The following is a 24,329-nucleotide window of genomic DNA, read 5'->3' as shown; positions in this document are numbered from 1 at the left end:
AAAATTATGTGTTACTTTGTGCCTGATTTCACCCGATACTAAGAATATGTGGTGTGGAGGAGGGTAGTCCTCAAAGGATGATCCGCCACGTAGGCGTCCACGTAAGCGGGTGTGGGGATGATCCTCAATATATATATATATGTGTGTGTGTGTGTGTGTTAGAAAGAGATAAGTGGACCGGTTTTAGCGTCGAAAGGGCGACAGAGAGGACGGGGACACCCCAAGGGGGGCGGTGTGCAGATGTGACGTCGCACCAAGCCGGTCCAGAGACGTCCCCCACACCTATCAGCCTAACTAGTTGTATCAAAATACTAAAAGAACGTTTTGCATCAAAATACTACTAAAAGAAAAGATCATGAAAAATATACATTTTTAAACTAGATGTAACCAATTCGTAGGCGGTTAGCTTAGAAAATATTAAATGGGTGTTTGGAATTCCTTATTTTGCCCTTTGAACCTTTTTTATTTTTATACTTCCTTAACTTTTGAAAATCATAATTTTAATCCTTTTAATACTGTTACTTTATGTTGCAAGTATTTTCAACCCTAAACTACTACTCCGTTTTATAATTTTTATATTAACTTTTGAAATTTGCATCTTTAACCCCTACATTATTACTTCATTTAATGCAATTGGCTCTTTTGTTCCTTTACTAAAAAAACTATCTTATGTGCGTATTTTTGTATACGGGTAAGTATAAATTCATGTTGGTATACCTTTTGAAGTAAACTTCTTTTGGAAAGTCCATTTTGTGTGTTTACCCCTTTCATTCCTTTACTTAAGAAAAGCTATCTTTTTACTTGCGTATTTTTATATACGTGTCGGTATACGTTTCGAAGTACTTTTTTTTAGAAAATAAGTCAAATAAAACATAATATATTTTCGTGCTTATTTTGTGTATGTTCCCGGTTGTTCTATGTTTCACAATAAATTTAATTCCGAATCAAGTGGGATGAAATATAATACGTTTTCATTAAACGGTATAAGTTATAGTTACTCTACGTTTCAACCACGCCACAACGTGCTACAAGTAAAATTTCAATCCTTTATGTGATTATGTCTTTTAATTACACGTGTTAGTTTTCCGTTTATACGTGTTTAATGCTTTTTTCGGTACATTTCATATGTATGAATCAGTCACCTATAGATACGTTATAATTGTACATTAAAAATTTGATTGCTTTAGGTAAAATTTGATTGCTTTAGGTAATCTTGATCCAATATTAGAATGCTATTAACTTGGATACGTAAAAAATGTACGCAATAAACGCATCACATACGTTCCATTGGATACGTCACCCCCTAATTACTAGTTTTCCATTAAACCCATGCCAGTCCTCTAACCCATCTGTCGCCTTCATCATCAAACCTCAATTAACTCCCCCATCTACCATACGCTTCATTAATCACCCCCCAATATTCAACAATTCATCTCGTTTTATTCGAAGAACCGTTGATGAAAACAATATTATTAGTTGATAATAATGATAATAATAAAGTAGAATTTTGTGTAGCAGGAGTTAAAGATAACGATTACGAAGAGGAGCTTCTTGATTATGATGATGAGGAGAAAGCTCCTGAATCCGTTAACGGAAAATCTGGTTCTGAAACCATTAAAAAGTAAGCATTAGAATTATTATTTGTTGTTGATATGATTACACATGTTGTTAGGTTAGGGTTTGAAACTGAATGTGACGTCATGTTAGTATATAGTTTGTATTGAAGCCCTAGGGACAATAATAGGATGGTTTACAGTTTGTTATAATTCTAAGTAGTTAATGCGGTAAAATATCGGATATCGGTCCGATATTTGAGATATCGGTTACCGCGGTGGGATATCTGTAATTTTAGTATCATGATAAATTTATATATATAGCAATTTAAAACTAACAATTCAGTATACTCTCATACCATTAACAAATCAACCTTTTGCAACTTGCAAAACACTAACAATTGTAGCAAGTAGGACCTCATTATTAAGACTAAGATGAAAGGTACTGATATTGGGAAAATCGGTGATATTTCGGTCAAATATCGGTCAATATCACTGATATTATCGGTACCGATATTCTGGCCGATATTTTGTACCGATATCTCGGTAGGGGACCGGTAACCGATGTATCACTGATATATCTGGATATTAACTACACAGTGTTATATTAGCAGCATTTTAAACTGTTAAAGTTGTTATGTTATTTGAACTTTGGAAAATGTTACTGGAATAATAAGTTTATGTTTTTTCGGTCAAAATGTTGAATTGGTGTTGTGGTTTTACATTGTTGAATTTAAGTTCTTGCATCAGTTAGACGAGTTGTTGTTTAATTGTGGATTTAAGATCTCAAGTGAAGTGATGGTCATGGTCATTCTTAATGTTACTTATTATGAGTTTTGCTAGTGAAAGAACTGATAGTTGTATATCGAAGTTTTTTTCTGCTGTGTTGGATACGAGTATGCATCATTGCTCTAAGCATGACTTGTTAGAATTCACTTCTTATAGTTTATATGACTGATAGTAGGTCTAATTTTAATTTCCTGCAAGTGTCTGCGATCCTGCTTAAACTTACCCTTTGTTGTTTAACTTAATATTGCAGGGGCTATATTCGAATTCACAGTCAGGCTTCCAGGACTTTTTGCTGAAACCAAAGCTTCTTCGAGCTATTGTTGATTCTGGATTTGAACATCCTTCACAAGGCAAATTCTTATACTTTCAGTTTGCTGTTTATTTTTATTTTTTCAATATGCTAGAGAGAAAAAAATTTAAATAAAAACACTTTTTAAAGGGGTGTACTTTTTGATCATTTTATATGAATAAGCTAAACCAAACACTTTTTTAAAAAAACTACTTATTATTAACTTATGGGTTATAAGCTAACGCAAACACTTTTTTAGAAATTCCTTTTGAACTAAAATGAGCTAAGCCAAGCACACCCTAAAGTTGAAACAAGATTTTGGCATGAACAAAGTGACCGGAAGTTATGCTCTCCGCCGTGATCGGAGGCCGCCTCGTTGCCGGACGATTGTACTTTCGATTCTCTCGTCCAAGACGATGGAATATTGAACGAGTCATTTCAACTTTAATGTAGTCTCTTAAGGACGGTTCTGATTTTAGGGTTTCTCAGCAGGACGACGTCGTTAACACGGAAAACTATCAGTTTTAGGTTTCCAGTTACAACTACGATGACATATACAGACGGTAATTTGGATTGAAATCGTACTTTTCTTATATCAGTATGCTATTAGGATCTCTAGTTTATCTGATTTAAACAGAGTAATTTGATATTGTGCAGGTTTAATGTTGCTGTTCTTTTGGCCAATCTGCATGAGTGTTTGTTCTTTATAAATGATGTTTACAAGTAAGTAATTTATTGGCTCAACTATTGAATTGAATGATGATTTAGGTTCCTTATGTATGCCTCTAATTTTAGGTCTTACATATGTTTAATTTGTTAGTTTAATGCTCTGTTTCCTGCACTGCAAGTGTTCATTCATATAGTTATTTAAGTTAAACCTGTTTTGATTTTCGGGATTCAAATGTCATATGTTGTGGCCTCTACTAAGCTTAGCTACCTAGATAATAATATGATCATGGATGTGGTAGTTACAGCGCGATATACATGACATAAGAGTCTTGAGATCTGATCAAGGAAAGTCGAAGCTTTCGTCAGGGATCCAGGGACCGGATCTGGAACTCCCAGCACCACTCCCGCTGCTGCTGGGCTGAGACCTGCAGTTCATCTGGCTCTGCGTATCCTGGAGGGCCTGGATAACTGAATTTGCTGGAACTCGAGGAAGACCGAGGACCCTGTTTTTCTTAATCGGTCCTTGGGCTTCGACTAGTGCTGAAATTTCAGTTTTCCAACCGTGAGATGCTTCCCCCGAGGCTTCTTTTGTCGCCAATATCTCTCGCATCTGATTCTGATGAACAACAAACAACCAAGTATTAAGTGTTTATATAATTTTCTATTGAACTTGTTAACTTCATACTTGTAATTTATAAAACGACTAGATCATACCCCAATCAACCGGGCCCTCTCAGACGCCCACTCCTCTGTGTTTTTGCTCTTGTGTGTCTCATCCCAGTATTGCACAACCGTAGGAGACTCACTGTACTTCTGATCCAGATCCTAAAAAATAGAGTATAATAGAATGTTAAGTTGTTAACAGTTTAACCCTTATATGAACTATATGAATTGCTAGTTTGACAAGGTTTCAGTCTTAAATATAATACTTGTTTAAACTTATAGAACGGCTTTGCCCCGGTTGTGTGGACCACTTGAAGCTTTCTCCTATTCTCTGCATTAATGGCAGACTTCTTCTTAAAGGATCTGTTGCGCCAATGAGAACAGAACGACCTCCACACATCTTCGTTGAAGTATGTTGGGCACTGTTCCTGAAGTCTTGTGTTGGTTCGTTCCGCACGTATCGTAGCCCGACCCTTCTCCTCATACAGAGTCTGAGTCATTGTACGGGATACGTGCCGTTTCACAACTGCGTCCCCTTCAGCATCCGATACACCGGGTTGATAGCTATAGTATCTCTTTCAAAAACCAACAAATAAAGTCAAGTATAAGCTTAAGTATTGTTAATCAATGATAAATGTAAATTGCATAAATGAGAATGTATTTACTCGGAACATGGAAATGACCGATGGCCAAAAGGTAGTAGGCGCCTTTTTAAATGTGAATGTTCCTACAGGCCAATTAGCGCGGATTATAGCTAACAAGGTCTTTGTAGCAGTCTTGTCAAGAATGCTGCATACACAAGATAATATAGTTCAAAATATCATAGAGCTATTAACTGTGCCCATCTTGTCACCCCTAGTTAAAATCATAAAAAAAAATGTTACTCACTGTGTGCTGCTAACATTTATAGGTCGAGGGACCGTAGGAGGACTCCCGTACTCTCCTTCAGACTGACTTCTTACTCTTGTAGCTACATGAGAGTTGTATGAACTTTATTTATAAACATACTATATATATTAATAAAATATATAAACAAACAAACAATTGTAGGTAAGTTGCATAAAAAACACCTGGTGGGCCCTGATCAACACCATCACGCCTGGCATGCACTCTTTGTTTTCGTTGCCGTGCCATTTCACTTCTTGGTGATGTAGTTAGACGCAAATATATGTGAATGGACAAATGTACCCCTAGAAGATGGCTCCTCTTAGTATGGTTTTGCTTAAGTGTATAAAATACAAGTTAGTAAAAGAACATTGTTCTAGTTCTACAATAAGTTTTGATAATTAAAGCATGATCGATAGCAGATCTTAATTGAACTCTAAAATTGTTAGTCCTAACAGTGTTTCTAACCTTTTCATTTCAAATTAGTAATATATACTATATTTTTAAATAAGTAGATCTTAATGTTACAATCTGATACATTAGATTCTTACTATAAGTGTAATACATGATTCAAATTTCAAACTAGTAAATAATTAAAGTAACTTAAATCAACTGAATTTCATTTCAATACATACTAAAGAACTACTGTGAGTTGTATTAATTTAATAAATTATTGATTAAAAATTTAAACTTTAACATCATGCACCCCCAATTTCATTTTAAACCATAAACCCTAATTTAATATCAAACTACATTACCCCATAACTTTGATTTAAAACTCTACGATCGTACTTTCCTGATTTCATTCACACCTTATTCTCAATTTTAATTTTAAATTAACATATAATCACATACAACAAGCGTAAAATAAACAAATGAAGATTTAGTCCATAAAAGTAAACTATAAGTTAAGAGATCGACTATCCACCTTTAGATCATTTCATTTAATCAAGAACACTACCGGTTTCCCTGAAATTAAGAAAGTTCATCAAAATGGTAACACAAACCTGAGTTGGAGAGGGGAATGCGAGAGATGGAATCAAAGGGGCGAGATCAACAAAATAAGCTTTGGAGAAATCGCCTCTTAGGTCTATATTTACTTTGGACAATGACAGAGTTACTAGGTTACACGCTATCTTTTTATATATAGGCTCTTCAATAAATGATGTCTCTTAGTTTAGTATGTTAAGTAGGCCTAGGTGTGTAATGGATCATATCTTAGATGTGAGATAGTTCATTTACATGACAACATGGATTAAAACAAATGATCCAATAGTCCAATAAATCAACCCATTTAAATAGAACAATACTCGGGTCTATGTTCCCTCAATATTTATCATTTATGTATACCATAGTTATTAAAGGCGTTAGGCGCACTCAAGGCGCATAGGCCTCGCCTGGGGCCTAGGCGCAAGGCGTAGAAAAAGCGCAGGCCTGAGAAAAAAAAAGCGTTCAACAAAAAAAACAAAAAAATATTTTTATATAATAGAAAATTAATACCGTTAATCAAAGAATATAAACTAAAGCTATTATATAACATTTAATATCGTCTATTGAGTACCAAAAGTTATAAAATGCTAGTTTATTAGTGTAGAAAAGTAGTTTCGTTAGATAAAAGTAGAAATCTAGCTAGAATCTTGTCAGAATTTAGAGAATTTGGCCGAAAACTCTCAAGAATCTAGGAATCTCGCCGGAATCTGCGCATGAACCATCACCTGGAGAATCAAAGCGCAACTGCCTTGAGTTAAGGCGCAACTGCCTCGCCTCACTAGGAAATTGGGCCTAGGCGCAAGAGGCGATGGCTTTTAATAACTATGATGTATACATTGATTCATATGCGAATTGGTTTTAAATTCAACTTTCAAGTTGCAAAGAGTGGTTCCAAAACTAACTATTGAGGCATGTACATCAAAAATACCTGTCAAATCTAACGAAGCTTGGCTTTAGATATGATACGTTAAAGTTGTAATATGTTCTTTTAGTATTAGAAGTTATATAATAGATATATGGTAACGTATAAAGCATGTAAGGTGTTGTTTTTAAAAAGTGTGTCTCACGCCTGAGCCGCTGGGCGCTGGTTCTAGCCATAGTTGTCAATAGCGGCTATAGCGACCGCTATAGCGCGCTATGTAGCCATGCGACCAAGTGTCGCTATATGGGTCATAACGACCAATAGCGTATTTAGCGACAATTTTTTTTTGATGTAAATAGCAATTAGATATAGCTATAAAATAGCTGGATTTATAGGTTTTTGTTAAATATACATGTAAAATAGCATATATACAAGGGTATTTTGATGTAATATACATATAAAAAATTTCAAAATTCTTTTCCTAGTGTAATCGCTATTTATAAAATAGCCGTCGCTATTCGCTACGTAATCTATAGGTGCCTTGTCGCTATTCGCTATCGGCAACTATAGTTCTAGCGCTTCACCATGGCTGAAGCGGCGTGATTACAAGAGAGTGGTGGTTAGGCGGCGCTATGCCGGAGGTTTCGAGAGGTTGCCTTCTTCTTCCGATTGGTTTTCACTTCTGGTGAGGTTGTTTTCACGTGAGGTGCTTATGGGATAGAGAGAATGGGTGTGAGGTTTCATTGTGTTTTGATTTTCTTTAAAGAAAAGGCTTTGAGATTATAACAGTGTTCGGTAGATGTGCATGTGCTGAAAAAATAAAAATTGTTAATCATATTTTAACTATAATATTTTTTGGTTGTACCTACAACTTTAGTTTATAATTAATATATAAGTATTTAGGCTGTACATATAGCTTGTTAGGTTGTAAAATGTAGTAAATATTATCTAGAGTTAGTTCATAAATATTAATGAATACTTAGCGCCTCACACACGTGAAGCTCTCCCCTCGCGCCTCGGCTTTCAGGACCTAAGTTCCTCGGAGCATCTTGCGCTTCGTAAAAACAAGATGTAAGGATTGATGTTTAGAAAATATTGACCCCTCATAGCAATGCTGATAATGCGTAATCAGAAAAAATAAAACATGTCGAGTCTTTATATAGCATGATATATACATATATGTGTGTGTGTGTGTGTGTGTGGAATCAAGAGTACAACTTATTTTCATCATTAAAGTGTTGTTGTGCTAGGTATTTAGTTTTTTGGTGTGTGTGTGTGTGTGTGTGTGTGTTGTTGTGCTAGGTATTTAGTTTTTTGGTCTTGTTACAATTTGATAGGATATGTTTCCCAAAACTAGAATCAACATCCCAGTGTTATGATTCAAATGCCGGGTTGAGTTTCGTAGAGTTTCATCAAGCAAGTACAATGGATTGATTTTGAACTTTTTCCTATTAGAAACATTTTAAGTTGCGTATATAAATAATCAAACAAAGGTGAATTTTGATTGTGGTAAGAATGTAAGATGCTCAAAACACATTTTCTTTTATGGATATTCATGTGAGTGAAATTGAGGGAGACCACTATCAAGTAATAAGACTCGCAGTCATGACTACATTTCTCCTCTCTCCATATAAGCCTAGCTGTATGTGACGTCGTGACCCATATTGTATCTTTTACGAAAGATAAAACTCATAGAAGACAATTCTAGGATGTAATTTGCCACCGTCTTGTTAGATTTTTTAAATTAAAAACCTTCGCACATACTCAACAACAAAATTAGGTGTTGAGCGCAGGTATAAACATTTAAACAATAAGATAGGTATATTATATTTAATAGTTAGGTAATTAACATCCATTTCCATTCCATTGTATGGCACAACCAAACCTGAGAAGCGTTTCCCAGACCATTTCAGCATTTCTGAGGTTGATTTCTTGTCCACAACAAACAATACGATTGAATTAAATTTGTCGATGTCTTGGTTTTAAAAAGCGCGCCTAGGACGCACTGAAACCTCAGCGCCTAATGCAACATGAGGCGCAGGATGTACATAAAGCGCAGCTGAGGCGCACTTTTTTTGGTGAAAAATCCATCCTGAGGCGCGCGCCTCATGTATATGCCCTATTTTCGTGCAGCAGATTGTGGTACATTATGCTTTTCAGGTTGTACCTGTATGTAAATTCAATATTAAAACATATATAAAGCTTATTTGTGTCTAAATATTGGGTAAATGACCCTAGAAACCTATAGAATATATAAAAAAAAGTTATATAATCATCTTGCGCCTCGCGTACGAAAAGCCCGCAGCTTTTGCGCTTCGATTTTAGACCTCGTCGCTTTTGTGCGCCTCGTGCTTTTCAAAACCAAGGTTGAGGTCCATTCCCATTCGTTGCCCATGATCATATCGATCAATCAATGTGGTTCGGATAGAACAGATATGGGTTCTGCACTTGATTATGCCGACCCATGAAGAGCATGGTGAATACAGAAATATACACACTATATATTCACACACATAATTTGGTACGTATGAGGGTATTTATACCCAAGTTTTTGACGGTTAAATAACTAACCGACACAAACATACCGGTTGACTTTTACGACTTTGACTTTCCTAAATTACATAATAATAATAATGTTAAATAAACCTTGGGATATCTTGATTAATAAACTTTCCAAGACCATTCTTTTCATTTCCATTCTAAAGATTGATTCCATCCCAATGATGGTACACTGTGTTCCAGAGTCTCACTTAACTAGAGAAGAGAAAGGAATTTGAAAGAAAGAGGATAGTAATGATGTTCCAGAGTTTTTTATATGGTGAGAAAGGGGAAGAAGAGAAGAGAATGAGGAGGTTTTTTAATCCTTATATGTAAATCGGAATGATTCTCAGAGAAAAGAAGAGATAAACATCACGTTCCTAATTCTCTTCCAATTTTACCCTCGTAAGAACTGTGGCGGGTATATCTCCCACATCCCGCCAATCATCAACCCACCTTCCATCATCTATCCCTCAATTGCAAAACTGTTCGATCACCTGCTCTCCTCAGCAATCAGCAGTTCATCTTCCAGGTAACATCATGTTCCAATTTTGAGCGGCCCTCTCCTTTGCGTGGTCTTTCTATCTAAAATTTTGATTAAATTAATGTGTCCAATTTGGGTTTTGGCTTCTTGAATTGTTTACGTTTGATTAAATTAGATTGCTTTGATTGTTTATAGCCAAAACTTTTGAAGTATAGGCCTGAATTTGCCGTTTGAGAACTGTATGTATGTATGTATGTATGAATGAGGCCTGATCCAAGTGCTAATTTGCAAGGGGCAGATAATTAGGCTATTTCTGTAATTAAACATAGTTGCAGGATGTGCTATTATTTGCAGCAACACTAAAAATCTAAACGGGTCAATTCGATTCCAAACGGTTTGGGTCGAAACGGTTCGATTTGAAACACTTTCTGCTTGTGATTTGGGCATTGAAGCAAGAGTTTATGGAGTTATAGCCATTTAATGGCGCCTCTACTCAAGTGGAGTCCCTTTCAGCTACTGTTGTTCCCGGGCTTAGCTTGGCAACTAGTTCTTGACTTTATTATATATCATGACCAAACGACTGTTAAGCTAGGTATGGCTCATCTCACTTATCAATTTGTTTTTCATTATATTATACATCAAATGGGTCAATTTGGTTATGTTTCATGTGCAAGTGTGTAACGGGTCAAATGGGTTAAGCTAAAGGATTTGACTGAAAATGGAACTTGTCAAATGGGTCAAAGTCTTCCGAAATAGACCTAAATCGCTCTCTAACCGTATTTGTTTCATTCTAGACCGTTTATAGTTATTGAGATTTTATCTAGAACAATGTTTTGGCATATTGTAACCTTAATAGCACACTGTTTTCAGGAAGGCGACTGTGATAAACGATACAGGGTCTAGCGGTTGAAACTGTACGGGTCGAAACGGCACGGGTCGAAGCGGTTCGATTTGAAACGGTACGGGTCGAAACGGTTCGAAACGGGTCGCGTCGTAAGATCCTGATTCAGTAATTATCAACATGATAATATTTAGCTGCTAGTTATACTCATGCATATATTTTAACTAGTTATACTTAACTCATGTAGTACCTTATTGTAGACCTTTTCTATAAGTTTGTCGTAACTTCCATGCGCACATAAGGCACTTCATATGGTAACGCTTGAAGGCAAGAAGCATTGAAAACATCAACACAAAACCCAGTGGCGTTTGTGACATTATTCTTATCATCATAAACCGTAGGTAAATGTTAGTCCAATCCGGACCCCAGTTGTTAACTTTTTACCATGACTCGTTGGAACAGCAGTAGACCCTCCAGGCCAGTTAACATCTTCCATACCAATACCAGAACGTAGAGCATCATCGTTAAATGTACAGAGTCGACAATGTCCTATATCCCACTTTCCTTTCGACCGCATTCACAATCTCATATCCATTAGAGATCAGATTTCTTTCAGTAAGCCTAAACTCACCACCCATGCCTTTAAACTTGGATTTCAAAATCTAACGTGCCATTTTGTGGGACTCCAACTCTCTCAATGGACTCCGCAAGTGCCCAAATTATGTCATAGGCCCATATTGCAAGCAAGCACCTGCACCTTTCTAGTAAACTTCTTGTTCCATCTATTTGTGAAGTAATGCAGTCTCCTTGATGCTTGCTGGTATATAACTATATGCATGAGTAACTTATAAATTCGTGATTTTAGTTGTTTACGCTGCTGAGACATGTAGATGGATTTGAAGAAGAACGAAATGTTTTAAAGAAATCTCCATCAGTTGTCATGGTTATTTTTATTTTAAGTTTACTTAAAAGGGTATAATAGTAAAATTCTCACTTTCTTTTCTTTTTCTCAAAATGTTTATTTTCTTTTCCTTTCTTTTCATTTACTTCAAACTCTGGAACGTGAAATAAATTTGTATATTTTTCTCTCTTAAACTTTCTTTTCTTTTCTTTCTTTTAGTAAACTCGGGAACACAGTGTAAGAGTCGATTACTGGAGACAGGTGGTTTAAGTAGTTGACTTGAGTCGGTTAGCACAATGGCCCTGGTGTGAAACTTCTGACATCGTCATGGGTCATCATTGTTCTCAAGAAGGTTTTGTTTGATGAATGTCTAGTGGTTTTTGCTAATCTTTCTTGATTGTATTTAGCTTCAATGGTGTTTATGTTCCAATAAAACAACCCTATTGTATAATCTGTTTTAATACATATGCTTATAGTTTTGATGATTTTCATTGAAACTTATCTGTAATCTTTTTTTAATACCCTTGTTCCTAATTATGATAATTTTATAGTATTTAGCATCTGTTGTAACCAATTTATAGTTTTTTTTTTCTCAATATCCATGTTTCTAATTTTGATAAGTTTCCTGTATCTAGTTTCTTGGTAACCTATTTACAGTCCTCAATGTACACTTTTATTGTTTTTATAATCTACTTGTTCTAGCTTTCATTCAAACCTATTTGTAATCTTTTTCAATACCAATGTTCATATTTTTAACGTCGATAGTTTTTTTGAATTAGCTTCCAATGGAATGCGAGTCAACCTCAATGTGGGAATTAAGTTTTGTTGTCCTTCCTAATCATGGTACTTTTTTGTTTCTTTTAAGCTGAAAAATAAGAGGTTTGACTTTAAAAGTCAAAGCAGATGACTTATAGCAGCTACACCATTAACCATCTTGTCTGTTTTTTTAGAAACTTTGGACTTCAAATTCTTATTGAAGCCGAAATACAACAATGTGCCGTGCATAGAGGAGTAAGGCCCGAACCGGCAGTTCATGGGTGGTACCTTGCAAGGCGTTGCGCGATTGGCGGTTTTCACGTTTAATACAGATGAGATTCTTGAATATCAAGTGTTCATTAAGGCCAATAGGGTTTCACCGTTTGATCTTGCCGCTAGTTGGAGAGCTTATCAAGAAAATCTTGAACCCTCCACCGTTCGTGGGATTCCTGGCGTCAGCATAAATTCATTGCCTGAGGGTACCGAGGTGGTTATTTTGACCCGTTTACTCGAAAATGTGTTGTTTTTTGGTTGAAACAAGGTCAAATAATTATATATTTTTTTGTAACCATGACTAACAAATTATTATTTTTTTTAATTATATAAAAAGGGACAAAAAAACTGTTTTCTGGTCAACCCAAACCCAACTGACCCGTTTCAAGTTTTGACCCATGTCGATTGTCAACAACCATAACCTGTTTTACCTGTTACCCAACTCTCACTCATAGGGCTGTAAACGAACCGAACGTTCAGCGAACAGCTCGTGAATCGTTCGGACTTTGGCGGGAAGTTCGTTCGTTTAGTTAATTTTGTTCGATTAATTAAATGAATGAACACAAACAAAGATCTCGTTCGTTCGAATGCGTTCATGAACGTTCGACAATATGATCGTTTACGTTCGTTCGTGTTCGTTTGTTTATGTTTATTTTTTAAAAGTTTTAATGTTTATTAACTTTTAACTTTTGTTGTGTCCAATGTTTGAGGTTAAGGGTGTTTTTTTTATTTTCAAATTTATTGTTCGCCTGTGTTTGTTTACACTCATTTGTGTTCACGAACTGTTCGTGAACAACTGAAATTCCTTAACAAACGAACACAAACATAAACTTTTGTTCATCATATGTTTGCGAACTGTTCACAAACATCTGCATTTCCTTAACGAACATGAACATAGCCCCCCTACTCGCCCATCTTACCATGAAAGTGGAAGTTCAATAAGTTCTCTTTCTCATTTCTTGAAATTTATATTCAGAATGGCTCTTCAACCAGTTTGGACCTTGATCTTGAACAATATTTAGTTCCGGCCCCTGCAACTTCTGTCGTTTATGCTGCTAATTTGACCGAGACTCCACGATCTCTTAAAAAGGTGGAGCGTTTTCCAGTGCTGACGTGTCAAACAAAGACAAGTGTTTCTAACAATCGTCCCGCAACCATAAAGGTAATTAATCACTTTGTGTTATATAAATCATATCCTAAAAATGTTCACTAAACTAAACATTATTATATTGAATAGGAAATGGAAGTTGTTATCCCGGACCCACCGTTTCATCCACCTGGCATGGTTGAATCGAAATCTGTGGGTACAATCTCACCAATACAAAAGCAAGATGTGGATAGAAGTGTGGGGTCACCTCGGTTGGTCACTGACACTTGCTATGGGCTGACCCTGCATTTTGCTTTATCCATATAATACCTATTAACCAATGCACTAACCGTTTTTATGGATCTCATGAATCGGGTATGTAAACCATATTTGAACAAATTTGTGATCGTATTTATTGTTGACATTTTGATCTACTCATGTAGCCAGAAGGAGCATGGGCAACATTAGAGTTTAATCTTATGTTAATATTTGCAAAATATGCAATTATATTATACTCTTATACAATTAGTAACTTAGGGTGCGTTTAAACAATCATCGCATCACTTCATCACAAGGCACCGATTGCATCATCCCACCATGCACCGTTTACACTATCCCGTTGTTAAATGTGTGGCATTAAAACCACATCGTTTGATGTATCCCACCGTTTGCAAGGTTGACAACATAAAAAAGAATATTTTTACAATAATGTTTCCATGATCCCACCTTTTGAAATTAACCTTTCCTCCATTTTCTACTCTAAATAATCTACATATATACCCTATTAATTAATAAACTATAATCTGCCACATATTTTCACGTATACCATATTAATAATCATACTATTTGTTACACTCTTTAATATTTGAAGGAATTTGGGCGACGGAATACTCGGAACCGGCAGACATGGCAAATTGCAAATCGGCGCACACATTTTCCTTTGTGAATTGTCATACATATTAGACCGTGGGGTATGGTGGGGCTTGGGTTGGGCATTTGGTGACACGTGTAAAGGGAGCCCCCCCACTGCCTAGTTACGTGTCCGCGGGGCATGGGTTGGGCTTGGGTTGGGCTTGGGTTGGGTGCACCGCGTGGCAGATAAGTTTAAAAAAAATACAAAAAATTTATAAAAAATCACACAACATTTATAAAAAAAACCTACAACTTCATTAAAATTTTAAAAATTACATAATCCTAAAAATTACATAATTTCTAAAATATATAGAGGGGGACCCAGGTGGCGGTTACAGAAGATGGGGGGATGGGGGGACCGTTTGAATTTTAAATTTCAAAATATAAAAAACCCGCCTGACCTTGCGGGTGAGCCAATGAGATTCAGCCATGTAGCATGGCCATACCGCCCCACGCCCGGCTTGAAAGCCAAGCCCCAAGGGGCCACGCCCCAACCCAAGCCCACCGGGGTTGATGGCTTGGGCGTTTTACCCCAACCCAAGCCCCATACCCCACGGCCTTACAACCGGTAGAATTTCCTAAGCGGTACTTGATTCCCACAAGAGTCGCAACGATTTGTGCAAATGGTCAACGCCGATACCATCACTTCCGTCAATAAACAGACGCGGCCATTGAAAAAATGAAATACAGTTACCAACAGACCGACACAGATACGGAACCGACAAGAAAACGCAGTAATGGAATCGACACTATGTTCCATTTCAAATACCATCGCCATACCGTTAATAACAAAACCGCCGCATTTGCTGCACACCATATATAGCCCCAACAGCCACCAATCAATCAAATGCCAACCGATAACATCCTTCGTTCGCAACATACTTTGAATGGTGCCTTTTTTTCCTTCTATCCAGAGAAAAAAACAGTGGTAGGATCTAGCGGTGGCATCAGCGACAGACCGCTGCCTTGCTCCGGAAGCGGCGATTGCCACGGTCTCCAATGGTCCAGGTGATGACCATATACGACGACAAAATGATCCGGATACTCAGATCCGACGAATCGATTGCATCCGGTTCAGATGGTTCCAAATCCAAACGACGTAGAATTATACCGGTAGCATTTTGGTGTTTATATTACGAAATATGTTATTTTTTATTTAACAAAGCATTTTTTTTTCTCTTTCTTTTATTTACAACTTTTTTTTTCTTTCGCAAAACGCTAAACTTTTTCACGGTTTAAGATGCCACAACGACTCTAGGCCGATGAAAGTTGCGTTAGTGTTTTAAAATTTTCAATCACCATTTATGGGTTGTATGCGCTCATCTTGCCTGGAGTACAATGATTGAGAAACGTACAACCCTCTTTCCTTGAAAAAGATAGAAATAGAGAGAGAGAGAGAGAGAGAAAGCAATGCTCATCATTAACAATGTGTCAATGTGGTGAGAGGGATAGAGAGAGTGGCAGAAAGGAAGCATTGACCGGGTTACATCAGTAGTGTTGTCATCAACTTAGTTGGCACTATCGTCGACTCAGTTGTCCCGCCGCAACGCGCGGGTTATCGTCAACTCGTTTAAATACAATTAATAGACTTTATAAAACCATTAACAAAATACTTATATTAAATACAATTAATATTCGATCAAAGACTCAAGTGGATAATGAGTTTTAAACTATAGGGACTTAAAGAAAAGGATAAAATAACATTCTGATAGTTTGGTTAACTGAGTTAGTGACAGGAACTCAAGTTGTAACTCTTTTTCAAAGATGCAGACTAATACGTCAAAAATCTCGTTTAGGGGACTCAAGTTGACATCGCCCTATTAACTCACGAATGCAAATTGCATTTATTACAAAATAATTTTTGTTGTATCATTTTTAGTATACAACTCTGTGTAGTACGTAAATTTATCATCTAGTACTTTGTAAATTTACATGACAAACAGAAAGGCACAAATTTCACTAGAAAGGATACAAAAGAAAAAAAGTAAAGATGCAGCGTCCATTTCTCGCAATCCACCGGGCTTGTTGAAGTTCTTATCTTTTCCTTGAGTTACACCATTATACCTTTTCGGCATATCCATTTTTTAACGGTAAATTAGGATCACTGACGGACCACTGGAGTATTATCGTGTCAGCGGCGGAAGCACCCGATCATATCCATCTCCAATAGGCATTATGCCTATACACTAATTCATGTTCGTTCGTTTATTAAATGAACCAACATAAACAAACTTCCCGCCTAACGGTTCACGAACTGTTCGCTGAACGTTCGTTTCGCTTACAACCCTATAAACAGGTATACCAACCACATACCTGGGAACTTGGTGGATATGAAGTAACAGGTGCCCGATAGTATGGGATCGGCCATGAGACATAGTTTTCTAAGCGGGTATAAAAATGAGATCATCGTCACCTAACACATTGCCATCACTACCCCTAAAGGGTGAACCGGTTAATGCAAATTGAGAATGAACTTTTACTATAGATTGATAGAACCTTTTTTGAATAATTGTGTTGATACACTCTAATAAAAATATAGTCCAATACTTTGTGTAGGTCATGGTGTCTTGCTGTCTTTTGAGATTAATTTGTCTAGCAGTTAAAACATGAGATTATTGGAGATACTAAGAAGATTTAGATTTATTATATCAAATAAAATTGTATATAGAAAAATTATTGTAGATCTTTTGTTGTTCATGTATATTGGATTTATTATATCAAATAGTGAGAAATTGTAAATGTATATATATGTCTATCGTTCTCTAAGAAAAGTTGATAGTACTGAAGAAATTAACTATTGATCGAGAATCAAGAAGTGGATATAAGATGAATTCTTAAATTAATCCATTTGAACAACTAAACATCATCGTATGGTGATATCTTTCTATCGCTTATCAATTTATCGATAAGAGAAGTGTTCCTTAAGTTGTTATAAAAATAGAATAAAAATGTTTTTTTTTTTTTTAATTCAATAAGAACTCATTCACTACACTTATGATTCTTGACTGTATAATTTGAACGAATTTTGTAATGTTACAGACATTGTGGTGCCATTCCGGCTATCGCTTCGCTGGGTGAGAAAATATCAAAATTCAAATCTTGATATGGAGTGGATCTGTGGATGTGGAATTAATAACTTTAAATTGTGAATAATTAAAAAAAAGATTTAAATTAAATGATAAATAAATAAAGTGGATGTGGAATGGAAAACTCTATAATAAAAAAGGAAAAAAATAAAAGAAATAATGGTGAAATTGTATATTTCATTTAATCCAATTATATAAAGGTAAAATATACTTATTTAAGAAATACGCGGCGTATAAACCGGTTATTACCAACACATATTCAATATCCACATTTCATCCATTTCCGTTAATAATCATCTTCTTCATAAAAGCTTGTAACCTGTGCATTGCTAGTTGTACCATGTGTGGAATTCTAGCTTTGTTGGGTTGCTCCGATGATTCTCAAGCCAAAAGGGTTCGTGTCCTCGAGCTTTCTCGCAGGCACGTTACATGCACCCATTTTTATCATCAATTTATTCACTTAAACTCTTAAAAAAAACAGCAAATAACGGTATTAATCGTTGAAGTTTTTTTTTTTTTTTTTTTTTTTTAATAATGTTGATTTCAGATTGAAGCACCGTGGGCCGGATTGGAGTGGGTTATATCAGCACGGTGATAATTATTTATCGCATCAACGTCTTGCAGTTATTGATCCGGCTTCGGGTGATCAGCCTCTTTCACAAGGCACCCAACAAGGAAGAGTTCCATCAAGAAACCTGTCGAAAGATCAAAGCCCTTCATCAATACGATTGCTTGCGAGCCAATAAGTCTGGCATCCGCTTGGGGTTTGGAAGTCCGAGTCCCCTTTTTGGATAAAGAGTTCATCAATGTGGCCATGAGCATCGACCCTGAAGCGAAAATGGTAAGATTATTAAGAACTTGGTTATGATTTGGATTCAAAGTATCTAGCTTGATGAGGTTATATGCAGATCAATATGGATCAAAAACGGATCGAGAAATGGATCCTTAGACGGGCTTTTGATGATGAAGAAAAACCGTATCTGCCTAAGGTACCGAAAACACTTATTTGTTCTTAAAATTCACTCGGTTTTGTTCAAAGTTTTGCTTGCAGGGCCGGTTTTGGGCCTGTGCAGGAGGTGCTATCACACAGGGCCCAAAACATTTAGGGGCCCAAAATCGTTTAGAAGTTGATATATATTCTATATATAAACTTGCTGTAGGAAGATTTATACATATAATTCATTTGGCTTAGTGGGTTCAGCAATTAATGTCAAAGCTGATGTTCCGGGTTCGATTCCCCTGTTGGCTTTTTCATTTTTGGTTTTTTCATTTCTTATTTAGGGGGAAAAAGTCTCATGTGCTCACACCAATTGCAACTTTGCAAGCTTTTTTTTTAGTTTGAATTTTGATTTATGCTCACCCCATTGCAACTTTCGAAGCTTATTTTTTAGTTTTAATTTTGATTTTTCACATCTAAATTTGGGCCTCCACAAATTTGCAAGTTCATTTTTTCTTCTCATTTAATCATTTACGTAACAAACTTTACATGTTTTCTTGTAGGTTTTTCATTTCTCATTTAACCATTTACAATATAAACTTAAAAAACTTAGTATCTAGTTCTATTTTTTTTATTTATATGAAAAGGTTCGTGTTGCCAAACTAATTTGGGTGTTTACATATATTCAATTCTTTTTGCTATGCTACTTTTGTTTTGTTTATTTTATAAAAAATGTAGTCGTATTGGGGATTTTTGATATATGATTGGTGAGTTTATATTATAGGGAGGGGCCTATTTTTTTTGTTTCGCACAGGGCCCAAAAGTATTTTATCATTCTCGGGGACGGCCCTGTTTGCTTGTTTAACGGGTTTGTATACGCGGTGCAGCATATTTTGTATAGACAGAAAGAACAGTTTAGCGATGGAGTCGGATATAGCTGGATTGATGGACTCAAATCTCATGCCGAACAACATGTACATCAATATACACACATACCCCCCCCCCCCCCCCCCCACACCCCCTTTTCTGGATCATTTTGTTTTTCAGTTAATGAAACAAGACTATTGATATGTGCAGGTAACCAACAAAATGATGCTTAATGCCGAGCGTATTTTCCCTCACCACACACCTGTCACGAAAGAAGCTTACTATTACCGAATATATTCGAGCGGTTTTTCCCTCAGACAAGTTTCGGGCACTATTGTGCGATGAATCGAGTAACTCGAGTTTTTAAATGTCTTATCCATTTTCCTTTTTGCAGAATTCGGCTAAGTTGACTGTCCCGGGTGGAGCAAGTGTGGCTTGCAGCACTGCAAAAGCAATCGAGTGGGACGCTTCCTGGTCAAACAATCTTGACCCGTCGGGAAGGGCTGCACTCGGGGTCCATAATGCTGCATACAAGAAGAACCCGGGTTCGATTAGTTCGGCGAACTTAGAACCAAGCATCGTTGAAAACGTGCCGCGAATGATGGATATTACGGTCCTGAGCTCGTGATTCGGAGTTAACGGTTTATGGTTGAATAAAATAGACGAGTCGCAGCGTGTTTTTATTATGTGTTGGTTGTAATTTGTGTGTGATAGCAACTCAATGTATAGCTTGGTTTCTTGGATAATGTTGTTTTTCCAGTTGTTGCTTATGTGCATTATAATCTACAAATAATATGAAGTCATGGCTAAAATAAAAATAAAATAAAATATGAAATAAAAATCCGGAAATGAGTACGTTGCAACTAGAGGTGCACAAAATAATCGGTTAAATAACCATAACTGGTTATTAACTGAAACCATATCCGGTTAATAACCGATCGAGGAGTAACCGGTTAGGGATTTTTTTTAGAAATAACCGGTTTTTAACCAATGTACCGGTTAACCAGGAAAAAAACCATTTTTTTTAAATAAGCAGTTAATTACCCAAAAATAAACGGTTATTAACCAAATTGATTAAAATGAATAACCGAACAAGTTAAAAGTAATAACCAGTTAAAACAAAAATAAGAAAATAACAGGCAGGTAGTTTACTTTTTTTGTAGTGTTGTTAACGTTGTTAAAGGCTTATTACTTATTTAAGTAGGCATCGCCTTTCTTTCGGAGCTGCTCTCAACTCTCATTATGGTGGAGGTGTCGTGATGATCTAGGAGTGTGAGTAGTACGAGCTAAAAGGCTCTCGTATTGTTTGGAGGGCAGGGGGCATAGATGCCAAACAAACCTGACGACTGCTGTCTATCGTTGTAGAAGTTGTTTCTAGGAAAGATTATCTTTAGATTTCCTAAATTAGCTGGCTTTCTCTGCTTCAACACTTTGTTCGCTGAGTGTAAGACATGCCACCTTAATGTTCGCTGAGATCGGCGGACGGGGAGTACGCAACCGAACAACCGCAAGGGCTTCCAACAATGATAACTGAACTGTTGGAAATTTAGATATTATGAATGGATATTAATTTAGTGAGATTATAATTTAATAAAATTATAATTATTTACTAGATTATTCATATGAAACATAAACTCTTAAGTAGAGATTTATGTCAATTTATTAGTATTTATTAGAGTTTATGTCTCTAATAAATCTCTAATTAAGTAGTAGACTCTTCATATGTAACATAAACTCTTAAGTAGAGTTTTTATTTTATGTCAACTTATTAGTTTTTATTAGAGTTTATGTCTCTAATTAAGTGAGAGTTATCTCTACCCATGTATTTTGTATTAAAAGTAGGCTATGTGCCTAACTTGAGAAGTTGATATATAAAACTACAAGAGGAAGAATACAAGTAGAAGACATAAAGTTATGCATGAAGAGTTCTTGAAGAAGAAATACTTGACCCATATGTTGGGAATATATAGAGATAAGTTTCTCTACATGATTCAACTACAATTCTATTCTTAATTTCCAAAAGGTCTAACACTATGTTTTTATCCGGTGTAACCTCGGGCGCGTGGCCTTCTCCGGCAGTACAAACTGCTTCGGCTGTTGTACCCTGGGAGACAGACGCGTCGTCTTTAGTAGAGGCGCGAAATCTGTTTTAAGGGAAGCGTGTTGAACACGTGCCTCAGCCACAACCGTCAACATCAGTTTGTTCATCTTTGCAGCCAAGAAGGATCTCACAAGGAGACGCGGTTCAAGTTCTCGTGGCAGAAATTATACAAGAAGACGCTTCTCAAGCTCTTGTCAAAGACAACGATTTGAATCGAATTATTTAAATATGTTGTATTTCATATTTAATTTTGTATGGATTTGTACACGGTACGGGTACTACAATTTCCCAAATAATATGTAAAGAGAGTATCTTTACAATTTTATATTTATTTATATATTTTTATTATAATTGTGACCCATTTCTTACAAACTTAAAACAGATTTCGTGAGATTGTGGCTACAATCTTAAAACCTTATTTATAAGGATTTTGGGTTCACGAAAAAATTTATAATAAAAAAAAATAGTTTTTAGAGATTATGATCTTATAATTTTTTTTTTGGGAAATATGTTAGTAGTACAACTTGTTGTGTTTGGATTTATTGAGATTGAGATACAATCTTAAATCCTATACCGTGGTACAAAACGAACAGTTTTGGTTCAAACGTTTGGTTTTGAAACGATTTTGGAAATCGTTAATTTTTCTAACTTTGTGTTAGATGGGTTTAATAGTGTAAACCATACGTTTTTTGTTAACGTTAATTTCTCTAACGTGTGCGTTAGACCGGCTTTATTTTTATAAGCAATACGTTTTTTGTAAACGTTTAATGTTCTAACATGCTTGTTAGAAATGATCATATTATTTATATAATATGGTTTAAAAAATGAGTGTTTAAAATAAGTTTATTTTATATAAACTAATAAGCCTTATAATGATTTTTGTAATCATTTATTTCTACACGAGCGTGTTAGAATTGGGTTATTTATACAAACTAATAAGTTTTATGACGGTTTTTGTAATCGTTTTATGACGGTTTTTGTAATCGTTTATTTCTAACGAGCTTGTTATAATTTATTTATTGATAAGCTTTATAACAATTTTTGTAATTTTTTACTTCCAACAAAAATGTTAGAAACTGTTTATAAAACTGTTAAATTTGAAAATGATTTTTGTAATCATTTATATTCTAACATGTGTGTTAGAAACATTCATGGAAAGTGTTAGTTTGGACAATTTTTTAATTGTTTATTTTCTAACGTGTGTGTTGGAAATGGCTTATTTATTTAAACCATATATGTGTTTATAGCAGGTCGAATTAACATTTTGTGGAAATGTTAATATTTCTAACGTGCGCGTTAGAATTTCTTTCATTTTAACATGATTGTTAAAAATGGTTAAATACAAATGCTTTGAAATGTTTTATGTAATCATTTGATATAAGTAATTTGTTGTAGCATTGATTTTAATGAATATAAACGCTTATTTTATTCTTTGTATGGTTTAGAAACAAAAGGTTATACATTGAAGTTGATGTTTGATTGGCTTCAAGATTCAAATCACCATAAAGTGATGGTGTAGTTGTGTGGGATTTATCACCAATCTTAATTTGTGATTTCTAAATTCATTTGAGTGAAATTTTAATTACTAATTAAACTCTTCATATGGTGAAACTCTTGAGTAGAGTTTTAATGATGGCATTGATGGGTTTTATTAGAGTTTAAATATATAATTATTGAGACTCTTAACTCTTCTTAAGGTGAAACTCTTGAGTAGAGTTTTAATGATGACATTTGATGAGTTTTATTAGAGTTTAAGTCTATAATTATTAAGACTCTTAACTCTTCATATGTGAAACTCTTGAGTAGAGTTTTATTGATGACATTTGATGAGTTTTAATGATGACATGTAATGCCTTAATTTGGTCATGTTTTATATATATAAAATGACCTAAATTTCTAACACATGTGTTAGAAAATGTGTATCACGAATACAAGGTTAGAAATTGTTCATAATGAACATAAATGTTTTATGTAAACATTTAATTACCTATATGTGCATTAAAAATGATGAGAAATTGTTTATTTTATAAACTATATCTTTGGAAAACGTTTTATGTAAACGTTCGATTCTATAATGTGCTTATTATAACATTTTTTTATCTAACATGCTTGTTAGAAAATGTTATTTGGTGAAAAACAAGTTGATATTGTTGTGAACAAATTTAATTATTCAAGTTTACTGCTTAAATGTAGTATTTGTAACAACTTGGTGTTGTTTTAAGCATAATTGTCCAAGTTTAAAGTTTCAAGATGAAATGGGGAACTTGTACTTACAAGTGCATGGAGTCTTATTGAGGGAGTACCTCAAGACATGCCATGGGACGATATTGTTGAGAAGATTTCAGTCAAATTATAAAGTGTTGAAGATAAAAGCACTTTGCTATTTGATGTCTACATATTGTCTATGCTTCCGCTTAAATTTCAAAAGTGATTGACATTTATGATTTAGTTTCCAATGTATTTTATTGTTTTGTGTTCAATATCTTCGGATAACACATGCAATGTTTTACAAAGAAATAAATCACTAATGGTTGTGACGTATAAATTATTTTTGTGGAAAATAATTATAACGTCGGTTATACATTGTTTAAAAGAATATGGTTTTAAACGGATAGTACATGAAAATACGTGGACATAAACAACTTGAGAGTTGTTACATTGACTAAAAGTCAAAGATGAAACATCAAATGTATAACCAAATCATGAATGAGTAATGAAAGAACGTAGTGAGTGTATTGAGATGAAATACACTAACGACATTCATGTGACATACTTCATTAGAAGTCATTGAAAAAAAAAAATTCACAAGTGTGAATTCTAACATATGAAAGTAAAAGTACTATATG

At 35.2% G+C, this 24,329-nt stretch overlaps 2 protein-coding genes and 1 pseudogene across 4 annotated transcripts; 2 read left to right on the top strand and 1 right to left on the bottom strand.

The window, feature by feature from the left end:
• The first annotated feature begins 3,108 nt into the window (after positions 1–3,108).
• LOC110918618 (6-phosphofructo-2-kinase/fructose-2,6-bisphosphatase) lies at positions 3,109–14,079 on the top strand. 3 transcript variants are annotated; one of them, XM_022162907.2, is made up of 8 exons: positions 3,109–3,194; positions 3,289–3,354; positions 10,593–10,681; positions 11,684–11,816; positions 12,244–12,307; positions 12,415–12,707; positions 13,470–13,655; positions 13,731–14,079. In XM_022162907.2, exons 6-8 carry the CDS (start codon positions 12,498–12,500, stop codon positions 13,905–13,907), a joined length of 573 nt encoding a protein of 190 aa, XP_022018599.1. In that variant the 5' UTR covers positions 3,109–3,194; positions 3,289–3,354; positions 10,593–10,681; positions 11,684–11,816; positions 12,244–12,307; positions 12,415–12,497; the 3' UTR covers positions 13,908–14,079. The 3 variants fall into 3 exon arrangements, with proteins under 3 accessions (XP_022018599.1, XP_035841195.1, XP_022018598.1); XM_035985302.1 differs by lacking the exon at positions 10,593–10,681; XM_022162906.2 differs by lacking the exons at positions 10,593–10,681; positions 11,684–11,816.
• On the bottom strand, positions 3,641–4,463 carry LOC110918617. The gene is made up of 3 exons (XM_022162904.2): positions 4,230–4,463; positions 4,015–4,125; positions 3,641–3,916 (listed from the first exon to the last, which is right to left on the bottom strand). Exons 1-3 carry the CDS (start codon positions 4,461–4,463, stop codon positions 3,641–3,643), a joined length of 621 nt encoding a protein of 206 aa, XP_022018596.2.
• A 3,839-nt stretch (positions 14,080–17,918) lies between the features above and the next one.
• LOC110919744 lies at positions 17,919–20,122 on the top strand (annotated as a pseudogene).
• The last annotated feature ends 4,207 nt before the right edge of the window (positions 20,123–24,329 follow it).

Source organism: Helianthus annuus, chromosome 16 (genome assembly GCF_002127325.2).
Source record: "Helianthus annuus cultivar XRQ/B chromosome 16, HanXRQr2.0-SUNRISE, whole genome shotgun sequence".
NCBI classification, from domain to species: Eukaryota; Viridiplantae; Streptophyta; class Magnoliopsida; order Asterales; family Asteraceae; genus Helianthus; species Helianthus annuus.
Note: the sequence above shows the minus strand (reverse complement) of the source record. Positions and strands in the feature narration are given on the sequence as shown.

What these genes read in the sequence shown, in the direction of transcription:
- LOC110918617 (XM_022162904.2), bottom strand. Translation starts at nt 4,463, where the DNA reads ATGACTCAGACTCTGTATGAGGAGAAGGGTCGGGCTACGATACGTGCG. An exon ending in CGTTCTATAAGTTTAAACAA is followed by an intron (nt 4,126 to 4,229) that starts GTATTATATTTA and finishes TCTATTTTTTAG; the next exon opens with GATCTGGATCAGAAGTACAG. An exon ending in AGAGGGCCCGGTTGATTGGG is followed by an intron (nt 3,917 to 4,014) that starts GTATGATCTAGT and finishes GTTGTTCATCAG; the next exon opens with AATCAGATGCGAGAGATATT.
- LOC110918618 (XM_022162906.2), top strand. Translation starts at nt 12,498, where the DNA reads ATGGGTGGTACCTTGCAAGGCGTTGCGCGATTGGCGGTTTTCACGTTT. An exon ending in CATTGCCTGAGGGTACCGAG is followed by an intron (nt 12,708 to 13,469) that starts GTGGTTATTTTG and finishes ATTTATATTCAG; the next exon opens with AATGGCTCTTCAACCAGTTT. An exon ending in ATCGTCCCGCAACCATAAAG is followed by an intron (nt 13,656 to 13,730) that starts GTAATTAATCAC and finishes TATATTGAATAG; the next exon opens with GAAATGGAAGTTGTTATCCC.